Raw genomic sequence first — 17,161 nt, forward strand, 5'->3', positions numbered from 1 at the left:
TTTATAAAGCCCATACGATTTTATTAGAAGTATTAATTAAGAGAAAAATCAAGTTCCACTGGATAAGATGTCATATTGGCCTCAGTGGTTAATGAGTTAGCTGACTTGCTAAATTAGCTACAAAAAAGGATGCAATATAAGTTGTTCTATCTACTCCATATGAATAATTTAAAAATATTTTGACAAAGAAATTATTAGAAAAATGTCAAAATTTCTGGAATAACAGTTCCAAAAGAAGATATACCATGTTTGCCGAATATATATATATATATGTTTGCCATATATAAGACACACTTTTTTTCCTTTGAAAATAGGTCTGAAAAACCGGTGTGCATCTTATACATCGATACTGCATCTTATATGCTGATACTCAGTTTTTGATTACATTCATTTCTGGAAATTTCATCTATTTGGAATTATGCAATTTCTTTTCTTGTTTCCTCGCGGAGTGTGGGAATATTACAGTTACATAGAGTTTGGTAAAGAAACCTGCCCTACTAGCATGGGACCACTTTTGTTCTCACAGAATAGAAGATGTTAAAAAATTAACTGTCTGGGTTTTGAGGAAGAAGATTAAAAGGTGTTCTTTCCTAGATAGATTTATTATTATTGTTATTATTCTTTGTAATCCTAAGTAAGGATTGTATTAAATTTTTGAATCTTATAATATTTGCAGTTATATTGTAATATCAAGTTGATATCTGTAATGTTTAGTTATTAATAAAGACATTTGTTAGTTAAACTAACAGATCTTCTACTCTAAGGCAAGTACAGTATGGTGGTTCTTCGAATATTAATAGTTAGAACAATAGCTTTAAGAATTTTTCTTGGCTTTTGCTCACTTTCTTTTTCAGAAAGAGTACTTGCAACCACACCCGCTGGATACAACTCCTAAAACTTAAGACAATGAAATACCTCGCCCATCAGGTATGAAAATTTTGTGTGTAAGTGTGCCACTCTGATGGCTTATCAGCAACAAATAGCTGGTTTCAACGATATAATTTGTTTTGCATTTAAACACTAATAATCTATAATGTGTTAACTCTTAATGTTGAAAACGTGAAAATACTTAAATATGAAAACGTCAAAATACTTTACTGTGTTCTTAAAGTGTATATATATATATATATCTTTTATGAATATTGTATCATTTTGAAGTGATTAAGAAATTCTTTCATTTTGTTTACACATAATGAGTGGTCAAGAACTGCATAATCATAATATTCAGTTTTGTTTCAAAATAGTTAATGTGGTAAAACATAAAAAGGTGTAATATATTCAAAGTGAGGCATTTAAAGAGTAAAATTCTGTATTGGAAATTGTTATTATAATATGCTGAATGTATTCAATCTTATAAACATAGTTTCGATTTGAGCTTAACTTGACAAACTTGTAGCTCAATGACATGTTTATTACCCTGTTGCCTCTATAACAGTTTTATTTATTGACACTTTTTTTCCTAGCATTTCCAGTTACATTGCTGAAAATTGTTTATATTTGATGATATAAAGAAGAGGAAGATTCTTTCTTGGAAAATGTTATTTTTTTATACTGATTGATATATGTTTCAGATGTGCGTAATTCTTTTAGTTTCATAAGTGTATTGCCATCCATGAATGTTTTATTTTGTTCTTTGAGACTAGAAATAATTAACAGAAAAGGATTTTATCGATGGTATTTAAACTGTGCCATTTCTAAGCCCTGTAAAATGTTTTCTTTTAAGGAAGAGAGTGTTTTTTAATATCTTATTTGACATTGATTGTATAGTGCTATTCTGTGGTAAAATGACTACAAATCTTTTCTGGATTAGGTGACCTCATTACATCTTTCTGGTTAGTGCCATAATAAAGTGTTTTTTTCATCGAAGAATTTATTTTAAGTGAAACACATCACCATGTCGCTTTTTTTCTTAAAGACGTAAACACGATATGTGTGTTCTAGCAAACAAACTTGGTGTAAATGTTACGGAACTAATGGCAATAGTCGATATTAAGGACGCCATTTTAATGAGTAAGGGATATAATTAAGAGTTCATTAAAGATCTATTTTATAGCATTATTGCGGACCGAAAAGAAATAGAAGAACGTGAATTTAATGAAAGAAAACAGCGTGAGGAATGCGAATATAATGAAAGGAAAGAGATAGAAGAACGCAAGCACGAGCTTGAGAAATTGAAAACACAAGTAGCTAGTTCAGGTGCTATTCATGATTTCGTACCTGCTTTGAAACCCACTGACATAGATATCCCTAAGTTACAATTACAAACTTTAATTCCTCACTTTAATCCAAAAAGTGATGGCATGGAGCCTTTTTCTCACTTTATTTGAAAGACAACTAACAATTTTCAACATACTTCAAGGGAAATGGGTAGTGTATCTCTTAGGTTTGTTACCTAATGACGTTGCAAAACTGATTGCAAAGGAATCTGCTAGTGATGCACAAGATTATGACAACATCAAACAAATTCTCTTAAAGAGTTTCAAATTAAACACTGAAAAGTTTCGACAGTTCTTTTCACAACATTGCAAAAGTCCTGATAGTACATGGCGAGATTTTTACTTTGATTAGAGAAATTTCTTTGATGGCTGGATTGGCGAATTAAAAGCCAATACTTTTGAGAAATTAAAGGATTTGATAATATCAGACCAAATTAAAAGACAGTCCCCTTCTGAGTATACAGAACATTTTGTGGATCATTGGTCCGAGTGGACTGATCCGCTTCAACTGGCTGATAAATTAGATTTATATGAAGAAGATAAAAACATCAGGAGTAGAAACCTCAGTAGTAACACTCCAAAGCCGTCTCAACGTAGTGGTCCTAAAAATTATAAAAATCTTAACTTGTTAAAAACTCAGCGACAAGGAATTCTGGCATGAGAGAAAATCAACCAACTGATCAGCTGACTTCAAAGCAATCAAGAATCAGCCAACTTCTAAGCAATAAACTTACATACTGTGTTTGGAGAGACACCTCACACGACTCTTTTAAGAGTAAAAAATCAACGCATTTACGGGAATTGACTGTGCTGACACTGGCACTACTCGCACTATAGTGGGAGAAACATATAATCTCTTGAAAGAACAGGGATCAGAATTTAAGAAAACTACTATGGAGGTCACTCTTCCCGATGGTATTCAAAGGGACGAAGAAGTCCACATGACCCAGGTAGACATTCACATTGAAGGAAGATCATTCCGCATAACTTTATTTGCACTTCCCTCAGCAAAGGGTAACAGGGCACTTTTAGGATCGGAGTTTCTTAGAAGCACTGGAATTGTTTTAGATCTACAAAATCATTGGAAGTTTTACCACGATAATCCGCAATAAAAGTTTAAGTTTATTGATGATGATTCTAAATCCGAAATCAAATGTACATAATCGAATCAAATGTACATCGGAAGTTGACACTGTACTGTTAACAGAATGTGAAGGACAACATCTATTGGCTCATCAAAGATCACAATTAAATGAATTATTGAGTCAATATTCAACTATCTTCCAACCAAGGGGAGAAGCAACACCTTTCATAGAACAATGAATTAAAACTGGAAACCATCCCCCAGTAGCTGTACCACGATACAGAATGAACCCTGCCAAGAAAGAAATCTTGAAGCAAGAAATTGACAAGCTCTTATTGAAGAATGTGAATCCCCGTATGCATCTTCAGTTCTTTTAATACCGAAACCTAATGGAACAGTATGCCTCTGCATAGATTAGCGGAAATTGAATGTGATTACGGTTCCGTATTCCTACCCATTTCCAAGGATGGATGACCAGTTACATGAGACAAAACCTACTCCTTTTATGTCCACCCTTGATCTTCGTGCAGGTTATCACCAAGTGAAGGTTCATACTGATGATCAAGACAAGACAGCATTTGTGTGTCTCTTCGGAACATATCGTTTCTTATGCCCTTTGGTCTTCGGAATGACCCAGCAACATTCCAGAGATTGATAGGCCGTTTTTGCAATGGACTTGAGGACACCCTAACCCTCACCTATCTGGATGACATAATCATGTTGTCAGAATCATTCGGGAAACACCTTTCCGATCTCAAAGCTGTTTTCGAAAGGCTTTTGCTCTTCAAACTGTATGCAAACAGAGAGAAGTGCCACTTCGCTTAGATGATATATACAAAACTTTGTGGAAATATCACAACCTCTTAGTGATTTGACGAAGAAGAAAGTCCAATAGGAATGGAGTTTCAACCAGCAAAAAGCATTTGAAACTCTAAAAAACTGGATCATAACACCTCCTGTGTTGAAGCAAGCAAATAGAACTCAATCGTATATTCTTGAAACAGATGCAAGCAATTATGCTCTTGGAATCGTTTTACTTCAAGGGGAAGGTTTGACGTCAGTAACTATAGCATCTGATGATCAACCTTTAAAATGCCTTTTGGACTTTTCTTTCAACCTGAAAGTACAATACATTCCTGGAAAGGCAAACGTCATCGCTGACATGCTGTCCCGTCCAAGCTCGGAACATGACGTTTCACCTTACAAGATTTCAAACATATCTGTAGTGGACATGCCCACAAGAAGTCCAAAAGACATGCATGAATCTCAACTTAAAGATGAAAACTTTAAAAAGATTATAGAAAGTTTCAAATCCGCTCAGAAAACTGAAGAATGTGCCAATTGGACTGAATGGGGATCCTTAATAAATCAAGGTGTTCTTTACCGATATGTCTCTGACTCTGATTCAGAAGAGGACCAGTTAGTAATTCCAACTGCCGATCGTGAATCCATCATGCGAAAGCACCATGATGACCCAATGGCTGGACATTATGAAAAGGAAGGAAGATTCCAACAAATTGCCAGACGCTATTATTGGACTGGTATGAAAAAGTACATATCTGACTATGTGAAAAGCTGTCCTGAATGCAACTGCTACAAGGCTACCAATCAAAATCCAGCTGAACTGCTTAAGAACCCCTGTCTATTCTCAACATTTTGAGATCATATCTATTGATTTGTTTGGACCACTGCCAAAAATTGACACTGAAAAACAATGGATCTTCATTGTCAAAGACTGTTCTATGCAATGTGTTGAATTATTTCCTCTTGCTCAAACTACAGCATGCAACTGTGCTATAACCTTCATCGAAGAAGTATTCATGCTGTATGGTATACCAAGAAGAATCATCAGCGATAACGGAACCCAGTTTATCAGTGCAGTCATGCAACAAGTTTGCTGCACATTAAATATTAATCAAAACTTGATACCAGTTTACTTTCCTCAATCAAATCCTGTGGAACGGAATAATAGAAACTTAAAAACCTCGTCTGGCAATCCTTGTAGATGCACATGACAACTGGCATTCAAAACTCCCAGTTATTCGCTTCGCTATGAGTACGGCCGTCTGCAACATAACAGGCCATATACCAGTGTTGCGGACACTGGAAAGAGTTGAGGACAGTCGACAATGTTGTTCATGATTTCAAAGCTGTGGTTGAAAATGATAACTTTGTTCCTGAAATCCCACTTTATCTTAAACGATTCGTAACTATTACAAAGGACATACGAGAGCATATCGAAATAAAGCTAGATCAACATAAAAAGCAATATGATAAAGGAAGGCGACAAGTGTTTTAATCACCAGGTGATAAAGTATGGTTCAATTTACATCCCAATAGCAATGCAAAAAACAAAAAGACTTCAAACTTCATACCAAAGCGTGATGGTCCATACTTGGTAATGACACAGAAATCACCTACTTCCTATGTCATTTCAAGCCTTCATAAATCATCAGAACTGTTAGGAACATACCATACGTCTGCACTAACACCTTTCAAAAACTTGTCCATTTCTTCCATTCTTCCTCTCAGGAAGAGAGGTAGACCACCAAAAGTTACTTTGCATTCCCAAAATAATCAAGAATTTGTAGTTCCGGACAGTGCTTTAAAGAGAGGTCCCTTTGCCCAGGAAACCAAAATAACTTAGACTAGACACGTTACAAAAGCTCCCAAATCCTCCAGTTCTGTCTCCTTGCCAGAGCATCGGCGGAGCCAGAGGAGGAGTTTGTAACCAATCCTTTAACATATACTGTTGGACTAACTGTGGCAACAAGCTGCCCTCTGGTGAGTAGCCAGAGAAGGACTCAGTAAAAGCCAAGTGTCCCACTTGATAGGTTATATCACTCTTGCTCTGTAATTTTCTTAAAGTTAAATGTAATGTCCATGTGTAACTTAAACCTGTTAATAAATACTTGTTACACTATACATATATATATATACTATGACCCTATCTAAAATGACCCCCTCACAGTGTTAACATACACCTATATATATTTATTTACATAATTAATCCAGTATTTTAAAAGAATCAACAGACATATGTCTTTGAATTATTAGGCCTAAACCTTCATTACCACACTTCTTGCTTATGCAGAAATCTGAAAAGACAGAATGTCTGAAGTATCCCTAAAGGCTAGTGCATTCAATTCATATCATCATACCACAAGGATATAATCACCATAGTTAAAAATCAAAGAATAAAGAGAGAATGCATCACAGCATATTTAAAAACATGGAAATCTTTTTCTAGTATTTTAAAATTAAAGTACACTGAAAAGACAGGAAGTTATAACTATACTTACGTATAACTCCAGATGCATTTCTTCCCAGCCATGATAAGCATTTTATTCTAATATCTTGAATTTGGTATCGAGCACCTGAAACTGAACAAAATACATGAAAAATAACTTCAATGAAAATTTCATAAAAATAAACTACATGTATAATTATCAAACACATTTGCGAGCCTTTTCAAAAGCTTTTGGAATCACTGTACTGATTAGATGAAGGTCATTCTTTCATTACTGCCCATTAAGATAAAGATAAACTGTGACATGCTTACTTAATGCAAAGAAAGCCATCATTCAGTTATCGTTTGTTCAATTAATATCAAACCAAAAAATGCACTTCCATGGCAAATGAGAAGTATGCACTGCTCATTACCTGACAAAGAATAACAAATTATGTATTAAATTACATAAAAGCAGCTAGGAAACATTTCCAATTATGAAATTAATGTATAATAGAATAGGGAGTTTGGTTATATTCAAGGAATATAAGCATTCAAAAAAGGTAAATGTGGTGTGCAGGATAAGCCAAAAACTCATATATAGTAGAAGGAATAAACGGTTTGGTCATATTCAAGCAGTGGGACCGTTTAAAGGAAGGCACATATAGTGTGCAGGATGAGCCAAGTGGTGAGTGCCTATCCCCATCTGTGAACAATGGGAACATTGGGAAAGCACACACAATGTTGAAAGAGAATATTTATATACAGTCAAAAGTCGTTAATCCGGACTCGTCGGGACTTCGGCGATTCCGGATTCTCGATTTTTCAGGATTATAGATCATCAGTTTAAATCTCGTAAGATGGCATGCAGAAATTCTAAAATTAAAAATATGAAACCGTAATTTATGAAATAAAGAACAATTATGATCTAAAGGGTATCAAAATTTACAAAAAAAAAAAGCTTAATATTTATTTGTTTACTTTATTAAACATTTATTTCAATGTAAGTTGTTTAAGTTGCTTCCTTTTATGTGATAATACTTTCTTTTTAATTCTATAAACAGACATAATTTTTTGTTCAGTTACAAAGTTCCGCTGTTCAAGTCCCGTTAATTGCTGTGCCGAGAATACCGGCTAACTTGTCAATCGAAATTTTTTCATTTTCACTAACCTCTCTGTCACATTCTTTATGTCTTTATCCATTTTTTGCAGCAATTCTACTTTTTGTTTGATGGACAACGAAACATACTTTCGTTTTGTAGGATCCTTTGGGAGCTCCAGAATCGGAAATTCTATTTGACATAATTGAAAGTTCAAGTTTATTTTTATAGTAGTGCTCTTACAGTCTGCAAAAAATAATAAGCCGGATTCAATTCAAAGATTAAGGAACAACACAATGATCAACATTAACTGAAATAGATAATTAGATAATTTTAGCTTATACTGTCCGTTATACATGCGACATGCGACGGGGGACGTGGGCACCACCCCTTTACCGTCGGTTAATTGGTGTAGCGCCACATCCACCAATATCTAGAGTTGAACCTTGAGTCTTTCAAAATTGCAATTACATGGCCATACAAGGGCTGTTAATATTTAGTATTACATTCTTGTTTGCTGGTTAACATATTCTATGGATAACGTGATTTACAGAGTTACATACTGACTTTGTCTCTCATTTCCGGCATACAATGCATATGCATTACCTGAATTACATTAATCTTACATTGTGTTGGATTACTTTTGTGTACAGTTACAGTTTTTAGCTGTACAATTCAATAAATATACCTACATTACTTGTAGATTGCATATAAATACAGTTTGCATGTACAGTTACATATGCCAATATTACATGTGCCTTGCGTTACATTATTTTTATATACATACATAGTCAGGCACGCCTGCTTCACATATTACTTAATTTTACCTACACTGCTTAACCTTAGGTTACATATACTTGCAGTTGCATATAGATACCTGCAGATACATTCTGATTAATTTTTTAGATACAAATATTTACAAACATAATAGTCTTACAGGTTACTTACATTACATGTTATTTGGGTACTTATTGCATAATTTTCCAGTACATGAGATAGACATTCCAATACATACATTGCTTTGCGTTAGACATCCTATATCCCTTATTCATAATACAAAACATATATGTTACCCATGCATTTTTATTAGACATTTCTGCATTTATATTGCATTACTTTAAATTGCATAACTTACTTATACATAGCTTACTGATACACAAAAATATTTACATATATTACACTCCCTTACATTACTTTGCTTACAGATATAAGCACTTTCATACATTCGTTATGCCTACATTATATATCGGTTCATTATATATGGTCTTACGGTATAATTTGCCGAAATTTATTTACACAGTACATGCACATTGTTAAATGCAACTGACTTTCCAGGTATGAATACAGGCAGTCTTTATACTGTGAGTTTCTAGTCTACATTATAGTTTCTTACAATTCACTTGAATGACAGTTTTCCTACATTGCAATACATGTCCTTTTTAAAATGCTTAAGTTGTTTTTACATGCTGGGTTGTTCTATGGCTGACACAAGTCTGTATTTAAGTCGGACAGTCTGTCCATCAACTGTACCAGCTTTTTAATAAAGTGCCGCTGTTTTATCATATATTTACAGAACGGCTGGCGATTTGTTTCAGGGAGATTGATATGCAGTCCTTCTGTTAATGGGCATGACGTTAGATAGTGCTCTGGTGAGCCTGTGTCGCCGCATGCACATTGACTTGTGTGACTTATGCCACGCTTGAAGAAATATTCCGGGTAGGGCCCATGCCCGGAAATGAACCTTACCAACTGTGCGTTCGCTACATTTCGGCTAGTGTCCACATAGCCGATGAAGTAGTGGGTCCTTCTCCCTGTGGTGCTTTGGTCCCATTCGTTCTGCCACATGCCAGTAGCCCTTAGGCGTAGTGTCTTCTTTAAATACGAATGCGGCCATGGGATGATAATTGGTGCATCAGGCGGATCAGTTGTTGCCTCTTTGGCGAGTTAGTCGGCAAGTTCATTGCCATAGTGGCCAACATGAGCCTTTATCCACTCTAATTTTGTGCGGTACTGGGGGTTACTTCTAAGATCTCTCTGGATTCCCTGTATAATCTCCGAGGGATGATCAGCATTCCAAATGGCATATAACGATGATAAGCTGTCCGTTTTAATGGTGACATGGCTATGCTGGTGCGAGTGCAGGTAGCGAATCGCTTGTGCAATTGCCACTGCTTCGCTTTGAAAGACACTGTTATGTTGTCTTAACTGTCCCTTCCATTTCTCGATTGCGTTGTCTTGTTTCGTGGTGACATAGGCGCATCCCACTCTTTCGTCCAATCTAGACCCGTCTGTATAGATGGTCATTTCCCTTGAGTGATGAGTTGCAGTGGGATTAATTGAGATAAGTATCCCTTTGCCTTTCTCTGCTGGGTGGACGTCAAGAGGGCAGAAGTTTGTTTCGTACTCATCCGGGTAGTATGTTTCATCATCAAAAGTAACTGCCTTCTTAAGGTGCAAAATGTGTTGGCGTGCTGCCTCCTCCTCAACCCGGATGTGCAGGGGAAGGAGACCAGCAAGTACGTTAATGGCATCGGTGGAGGTGGTGCGGTAGGCCCGTGTGATTCCCAATGCGAATGGTCGTTGCATGCTGTTAAGATGTCTGACCTTCCTTCCTTGCATTGGGTAGGCCCATACTGCAGCAGCATACGTCACTATCTTCTCGATGACTGTCGTGTACAATACCTTTTGAATATGGGGGTTAAGCCCCCATTTGTGACCATAAAAGAGTTTCATTTGTTTGGCTATGGCTGCCGTCCGGAGTTTGAGATCCTGCACGTGAGGGATCCAGGTCATCTTATGATCAAAAGTGACCCCTAAATATCTTAGCTGGTCCACTATCTGCAGGCGTTGGTTGTTAATCTTTATGGTGGGTCGTCTTACTAAGGATCCTCCTTTTTTCGGAATTAAAAGGACTTCTGACTTATGTTCTGCAATTGTGAGCTTGAGTTTGGTACACTGGTCATGAAAGATCGCGCAAACTTCATTGCAATTTTTCTGCAATTTTTCTCGCGTGGTACCCTTTACGATAAGCGCCGCGTCATCCGCGTATGCAATGATTTTACTGTGCGCCGGCCACGTCGCTGTCAGTACTTCATTGAACGTTAAGTTCCATAAATGCGGCCTGGCGCACGATCCTTGCGGACATCCTCTAGTTTGCACCTTTTCGATAATGCCTGCATTATGCACCGCTAATAGCTTCCGATCCTGCAGGTAGTTGCTTATTATACTATATATGTTACTTGGGCAATTGGCCCTTCGTAATGCCCGCTTGATAACCGGCCACCACAACGTATCGAAAGCATTCTTTAGTCTATGCTGACCATAGCCGTGTGGTGGCCGCTGTGTCTATTTTCCAGAATTGCCTCCTTTATATTATGGAGGGCATGCACCGTCGATGAACCAGTCCTGAAGCCATATTGGCTGCTGCTGAGATAACCGTTGAGATGCAAGTGGTGGCGCAGTCTGTTGATGATTAGCTTCTCCAACACCTTCCCCATCGCCGACAAAAGGCAGATGGGTCTGAATGATGAGGCTTCTGAAGGATCTCTGTTTTTCTTGAGGAATACCACTTGCCCTATTTTATATGGTGTTGGAAAAAGTCCTACTGACAGAAGCTTATTGAAATAGCTTACGAAGAATGTAGGGTATGCCTTTATGGTAGCTTTTACGATTGTGTAGTCCATGCCGTCAGAACGCGCAGGCGAAAACGTATTCTGTGCTTGCGCACACACATATGCGCAGTCGTAAAAGGTCTTACGCGCACGCGTCAACGCGGCGCATGCGCAGAAAGTTTTTAGCTTTGAGGTCCGGATTATAGATCATTCCGGATTATGGGTGTCCGAATTAACGACTTTTGACTGTACACATAGAATAGTAAGCTAAATACTGGTATAGCAAAATGTCATATTATTAAACAAAACCAGAAAATGTCTTGAGTTATGCAAAATGGAACATGTTTACTGAATGAAAAACATAAGCTTCATCATTATCACTACTATTGGGCATTTCTTCAATAAATAAAAAAAAGGTCCTGAAAGAATACTCATCCCTGATAAAGCCTGGATCAGATATCATGATACCAAATCAAAGCAACAGTCCATCACGCAAAGATACGGGATTAAAAGCCTCTAAAACATTTTCGGGTTTCTAGTTCTTTAAAGGAGCTAATATTCGTTTTGTTTCTCAATATTCATAGAATAGTACTGAAGCCTTGATTTCCAGAGGAATAAATTTTTTTACCTTAAAATTGTTCTTCATAAATATCTAGAAGGCCTGAATGTATAAATTTCTGTTTAAAAGAAATTTCTCCTATTTAATAAGAAAACTGTCAGAAAATTAACAATTTCTTATTACTTTACCATTAAGTCTTTAGGTACTTCCTGATTAATTTAGAAGTGAAACAAAAAAAATCAGCATTATATTTTCAAATTATCACAGGACTAGTTTCGATGGTTTTACCAAACCATCATCCTCAGCTGTTAAAAGTGCAAATGAACGAGATAAGATATACTGATTTGATAAGATAAGAATAGCTGGAGAAGAGTAAAGCTACTGGTGCTATCTGTAGATAAAATGAGAACTAAAACATAATTTCCTTAAAGGCTGAAGGCAAAGATGAATTGGAATTAGGGTCGTTAACTAGAACAGAAAGATTTTTTTTGAATGTGAAATGCCCCTAGAAAATCAAATTCATCAATGGAAGATGTTTTTTGAGTAATTCTGGCTGCAGAAAAATTGAAAATGTGATTTTCGGACCAACAATGCTGGGCAACAAAAGACTTTTATGTTTCCTTTCTTCTAACATATGCTGCATGTTCCTTAACGCGAAATTTTAAGGCTCTCGTAGTTTGACCAATGCAAATTAAACCACACTGACAAGGAATCCTGTAAATACCCCAGGAATTCATATCCGGAAAGGGATCCTTGAGTATGGAATTCGGAATTTTATGGATAGGAGAATAAACGACCTGAAAGTTAAATTTCTGCAAAATGTGTGCAATTCTTTAACTAACTGAAGGAAAGAAGGGAATGACAACAGAATTCTTATAATCTCCTAAAACAAGAGTGTGCCTTTTGGTGTGTTGAGATGAGCATTTTTTAACTGCTTGATTAATAATGTTGGGTGAAAAACCCATTTCAATAGCTACTGCTTTGAAATAATTCAGTTCTTTATCAAGAGACAGTTTGGAGGAGCAAACATGAAGTGCACGAAAAACATAAGAATCATCAATTTCAATGCAAGAGGAATGAAATTCACCAAGTCTGGTTTCTAGACATCTTAATGCACCCTGATATTCAGAAATGATCTGCAGCTTGTATTTGACAAGTCACAGTGTCTCTGCAAATAACAAACCGAATGCTGCTATTTTGTAAAACCTTCACCAAACCTTCTAATGATCTGGATCGTGTTTCCCAAACCTCAAATTCTGACCCTTGATCCATTCCTCCCCAAAAGTTGTCCATTCCCTTCCACCATGTTTATTCAATCAAACCAAAAACAAAGGGTTTGAAAAGTATATTTTAGGTCTTAAAGAAATTATACTTTTTATTAATTACAGTCAAAAGTCGTTAATTCGGGCACCCATAATCCGGAATGATCTATAATCCGGATCTCAAAGCTACAAACTTTCTGCGCATGCATCGCGCTGAGGCATGCGCGTAAGACCTTTAAGACTGCGAATATGTTTGTGCGTGTGTGCAAAATACATTTACGAGTGCGCGTTTAATGTATAACGGACGTTTTAAGCTAAGCTAAAATTATCTAATTATCTATTTCAGTTAATGTTGCAGATTGCGTTGTTCCTTAATCTTCGAATTGGATCTGGCTTATTATTTTTTGCAAACTGTTAGAGCAATTTTATAAAAGTAAGCTTGAACTTTCGATTATGTCAAATAGAATTTCTGATATATATTTACTAATATGTAAAGGATTTACAAAGCGAAAGTATATTTCGAAGTTCATTAAACAAAAAGTGGAATTGCTGCAAAAAAATGGATAAAGGCATATCCTTTGTTTATCTAAACTTTAACGTTTGTTTATCTAAACTTTGTTTATCTTTAACGCCGCAGCGGGCGCGCTATCAATTGGAAGTTGATCTGTCAGCACTATCCTTATCTTCAGGGCAGATGTTTTTATTTTATTTGGCTTATAATTCCTTACTAAATGTAGTATTTTATCTCGATGCACTCCGTCTTTGATATGATTTAAATCAAATTCCTCGTCATTATAATTCGTTTCCAATAGTCAAGAAAGTGACAGAGGTTATTGAAAATGAAAAAATTTGGATTGACAAATTAGTCGGTAGACACAGCAATTATAGGACTTGAACAGCGGAACTTTGTAAAATTATGTCTGTTTATAGAATTCAAGAGAATGTATTATCACGTAAAAAACGAAGCAACTTAAAAAACTTACATTGAAAGAAATGTTTAATAAAGTAAACAAATAAATATTAAGCTTTTTTTTTGTAAATTTTCATACCATTTAGATCATAATTGATCTTTATTTCATAAATTACGGTTTCATATTTTTAATTTTATAATTTCTGCATGCCATCTTACCAGATTTAAACTGATGATCTATAATCCGGAAAAATCGATAATCCGGAATCGCCGAAGTCCCGACTAGTCCGGATTAACGACTTTTGACTGTATTAAATATTTATTATTAAAGATAAAGGTGATGACTCAGCTTGCAACAAGTGGTATAATTCTTGATTGAGTTTTTGTTAAGACCAACTACATGTCATCTTGAACATCCAGTTTATTTCTGGTTTTTATCTTCACTGCAGAACAGCTGAAAATCCACTTTCATAGAGGTAAGTAAAAGTAAATAACATTAATATTCGGAAGGAAAGCATGGAAACTTCAGAATGCAAATGTCACATAGTAATCCAAAATTTATGTAATGTTTCTTCCTGAAACAAATCACGCACTGAGCAGGAATTTTGCATCTCTAAAAATTTATCCTGCACTTCATCAGCAATGATGGTAACATTCAAAGATAATGGGTTTCGTACTCAAGCAGCTCTTTGCTCAAAGAACTCAAGAAAATTCAGATTTAAGGGCTTGATGGTGGCCATTAATTTGCTCCTGCAAATTATCTACAATCCTGTCTCCTTGATTCCTGTTTCTTCAGTCTCGTAGAAAAGGTGTTCAAACATAGCAAAGTTTCCAAGATTTACTTTATCATGCAAGTTTTGCAACTTAAACAGGAACACCTCGATATTATCTCAAAGTGATTATGGCGCGTTTTTTTAACCTGCAGTTTCAAATTTAATTTGTGTAACTGTTCTAAGATAGCATATAAATAACCTACTCTTTACATCCAGCTTTCATTATTGAAATACACTGGTGTGCAAAAAATAAGGACGAAGTCGAAAAATTAGCATATCAGCTGAACGAAGAGGCAGAGCGTACAGAAAGACCAATCAGGAGATTAAGTAAGGTGATGTACGGTAGCACATGCGCAGATATGCAGGTAGACGTAATGGGGGAGTGTCTGAGTAGTATAAAGCATGTTGATGGTGTAAGATCAGTATTTCTGGCAAAGAGATTGCACACCGTATAGCAGTTAAAATCACACCGAGTTGCTGCCTCAGCGAGAAATGGCGAATAATCAATCTGTTAGACGACATCTGGATGCTTTTACCCAAGGTCAAATCATTGGGAAGTTGGAGGAAGGCCGCAGTGTGACAAGTGTGGCTGCAGAGTTCGGAATTGCTCACAGCATCGTTTCACGACTTTGGAGACAATTTCAAACTACAGGAACAGCTATCCTAAATATTTGTTTCAGCTATATATTTTGAAGTACACAATATAAATTAGAGGGATGGGCAGATGGGAACAATTTATATGAAATAGCTATGCAATTATTCGCATTTGTTCTGTGCTTAAGTTGTAAAATTTCAATCTTCTTCACGATTCAAAGCCGGTATCTCCAATCTGAAAATTGTGTAGAGATATTAGGTATTTTTTTAAAGCAGGAAAAATGAAAAATGTGCAATACCCTCGCCGGGACTCGAACCATGGACTTCTCGAATACCCGTCAAGCGTGCTGACCACGAAGGCATGCTAAGAAGGCGGGAGAAATACCTTATATACCCCCCTTTTAAAGGGCAACTGGGAAAAAGGACCCAATCGCCAAATCCTGATGGTGGGGAATCATCTTCCACCACCTTTTTTTATTTCGAGCGCCACTGTAGAGACATTAGGTAGGTATATTTTTTAAATCGGGAAAGAAGAAAAATGTGCAGTGTCCTCGCCGGGACTCGAACTACGAACCTCTCGAATACGCGTTTAGCGTGCTGACTTCTACACCACGAAGGCATGCTAAGAAGGCAGGAGAAATACCTTATAAGTGTTATCATAACATATATTCTTAGTAAATATTTTGTTTGCCTTGAAATTATTATTTGTTACATACTTCTGTTAAGCCAAAAGTGTTGCCTACCTGTAACACAAGTTGGGTCAATTGTCAATTTTGTGTTTGAATAAAGGTGTCTTATACACCCTTCTTCTGATCTCCGTTTAGTTTCACAAAGGCTCAAAGGTAATTCTTCAAAAGTCCTTTTAAAAGTTTTTGATCCCAAAACGCCATAGACTTTATACACTGATAATCTTATTTCGGACTTAACCCTAATAAAGCAGTAGCCCTTGCATATTTCCAAACAGTAGCCTTTTTTCCCCTATCCAATAGAAAAATCAACTGATTCTTCTGGGTACATCGGTGCGACTTTTAGTTAGGGAAAGGATAAATTGCTACAACTGCAGTTTTTAAAGTACTTACCCTCAGACGTTTTATATGATTTTTTTAATGAAGAGATGGCATCTGCTGAAGTACCTTTCTCAATTATTACATTTCTTAAACATCAGATGACAATTCTTAGACGATATTTTGTTCAGTTTATTTGATTATGAGAAAGCAAGTGAGTGCTACCTGCTTAAGGGACGGAATGCCTTCGTCGAGGAATTTCTAACGGAAACTAGATTGTACCCATTTTGCGCAAGAGGGAAAATATGAAACGACTATACTTTTTCATTATTCAACGACCATTGTACGTGACCTAGGTCGAATTCCAGAGCTTTGCAATTTTATTGTTCGATGGGCTGTTATAGACAAGGAGTTCCCGCAACAACTATTGGTTCACCTGATGACATACACTGGTGTGCAAAAATTAAGGACAAAGTCGGAAAATTAGCATATCAGCTGAACGAAGAGGCAGAGCAGACAGAAAGACCAATCAGGAGATTAAGTAAGGTGATGTACGGTAGCACATGCGCAGATATGCAGGTAGACGTAATGGGGGAGTGTCTGAGTAGTATAAAGCATGTTGTCGGTGTAAGATCAGTATTTCTGACAAAGAGATTGCACGCCGTATAGCAGTTAAAATCACACCGAGTTGCTGCCTCAGCGAGGAATGGCGAATAATCAATCTGTTAGACGACATCTGGATGCTTTTACCCGAGGTCGAATCATTGGGAAGTTGGAGGAAGGCCGCAGTGTGACAAGTGTGGTTGCAGAGTTCTGAAT

At 36.4% G+C, this 17,161-nt stretch overlaps 1 protein-coding gene across 1 annotated transcript in view; it reads right to left on the reverse strand.

Moving 5' to 3' along the window:
- LOC118189022 (pseudouridylate synthase TRUB2, mitochondrial) overlaps nt 1-17,161 on the reverse strand; it is a 57,609-nt gene that overhangs the window by 21,248 nt on the left and 19,200 nt on the right. The window contains exon 3 of the mRNA XM_035359551.2: nt 6,603-6,683. Within this exon, the coding sequence (XP_035215442.1) occupies nt 6,603-6,683 (81 nt within the window). The remainder of the gene's footprint in view (nt 1-6,602; nt 6,684-17,161) is intronic.

This window comes from Stegodyphus dumicola, chromosome X1 (assembly GCF_044657685.1).
Source record: "Stegodyphus dumicola isolate Sdum_Otavi_A_Nest chromosome X1, ASM4465768v1".
In the NCBI taxonomy this organism is placed as follows: domain Eukaryota; kingdom Metazoa; phylum Arthropoda; class Arachnida; order Araneae; family Eresidae; genus Stegodyphus; species Stegodyphus dumicola.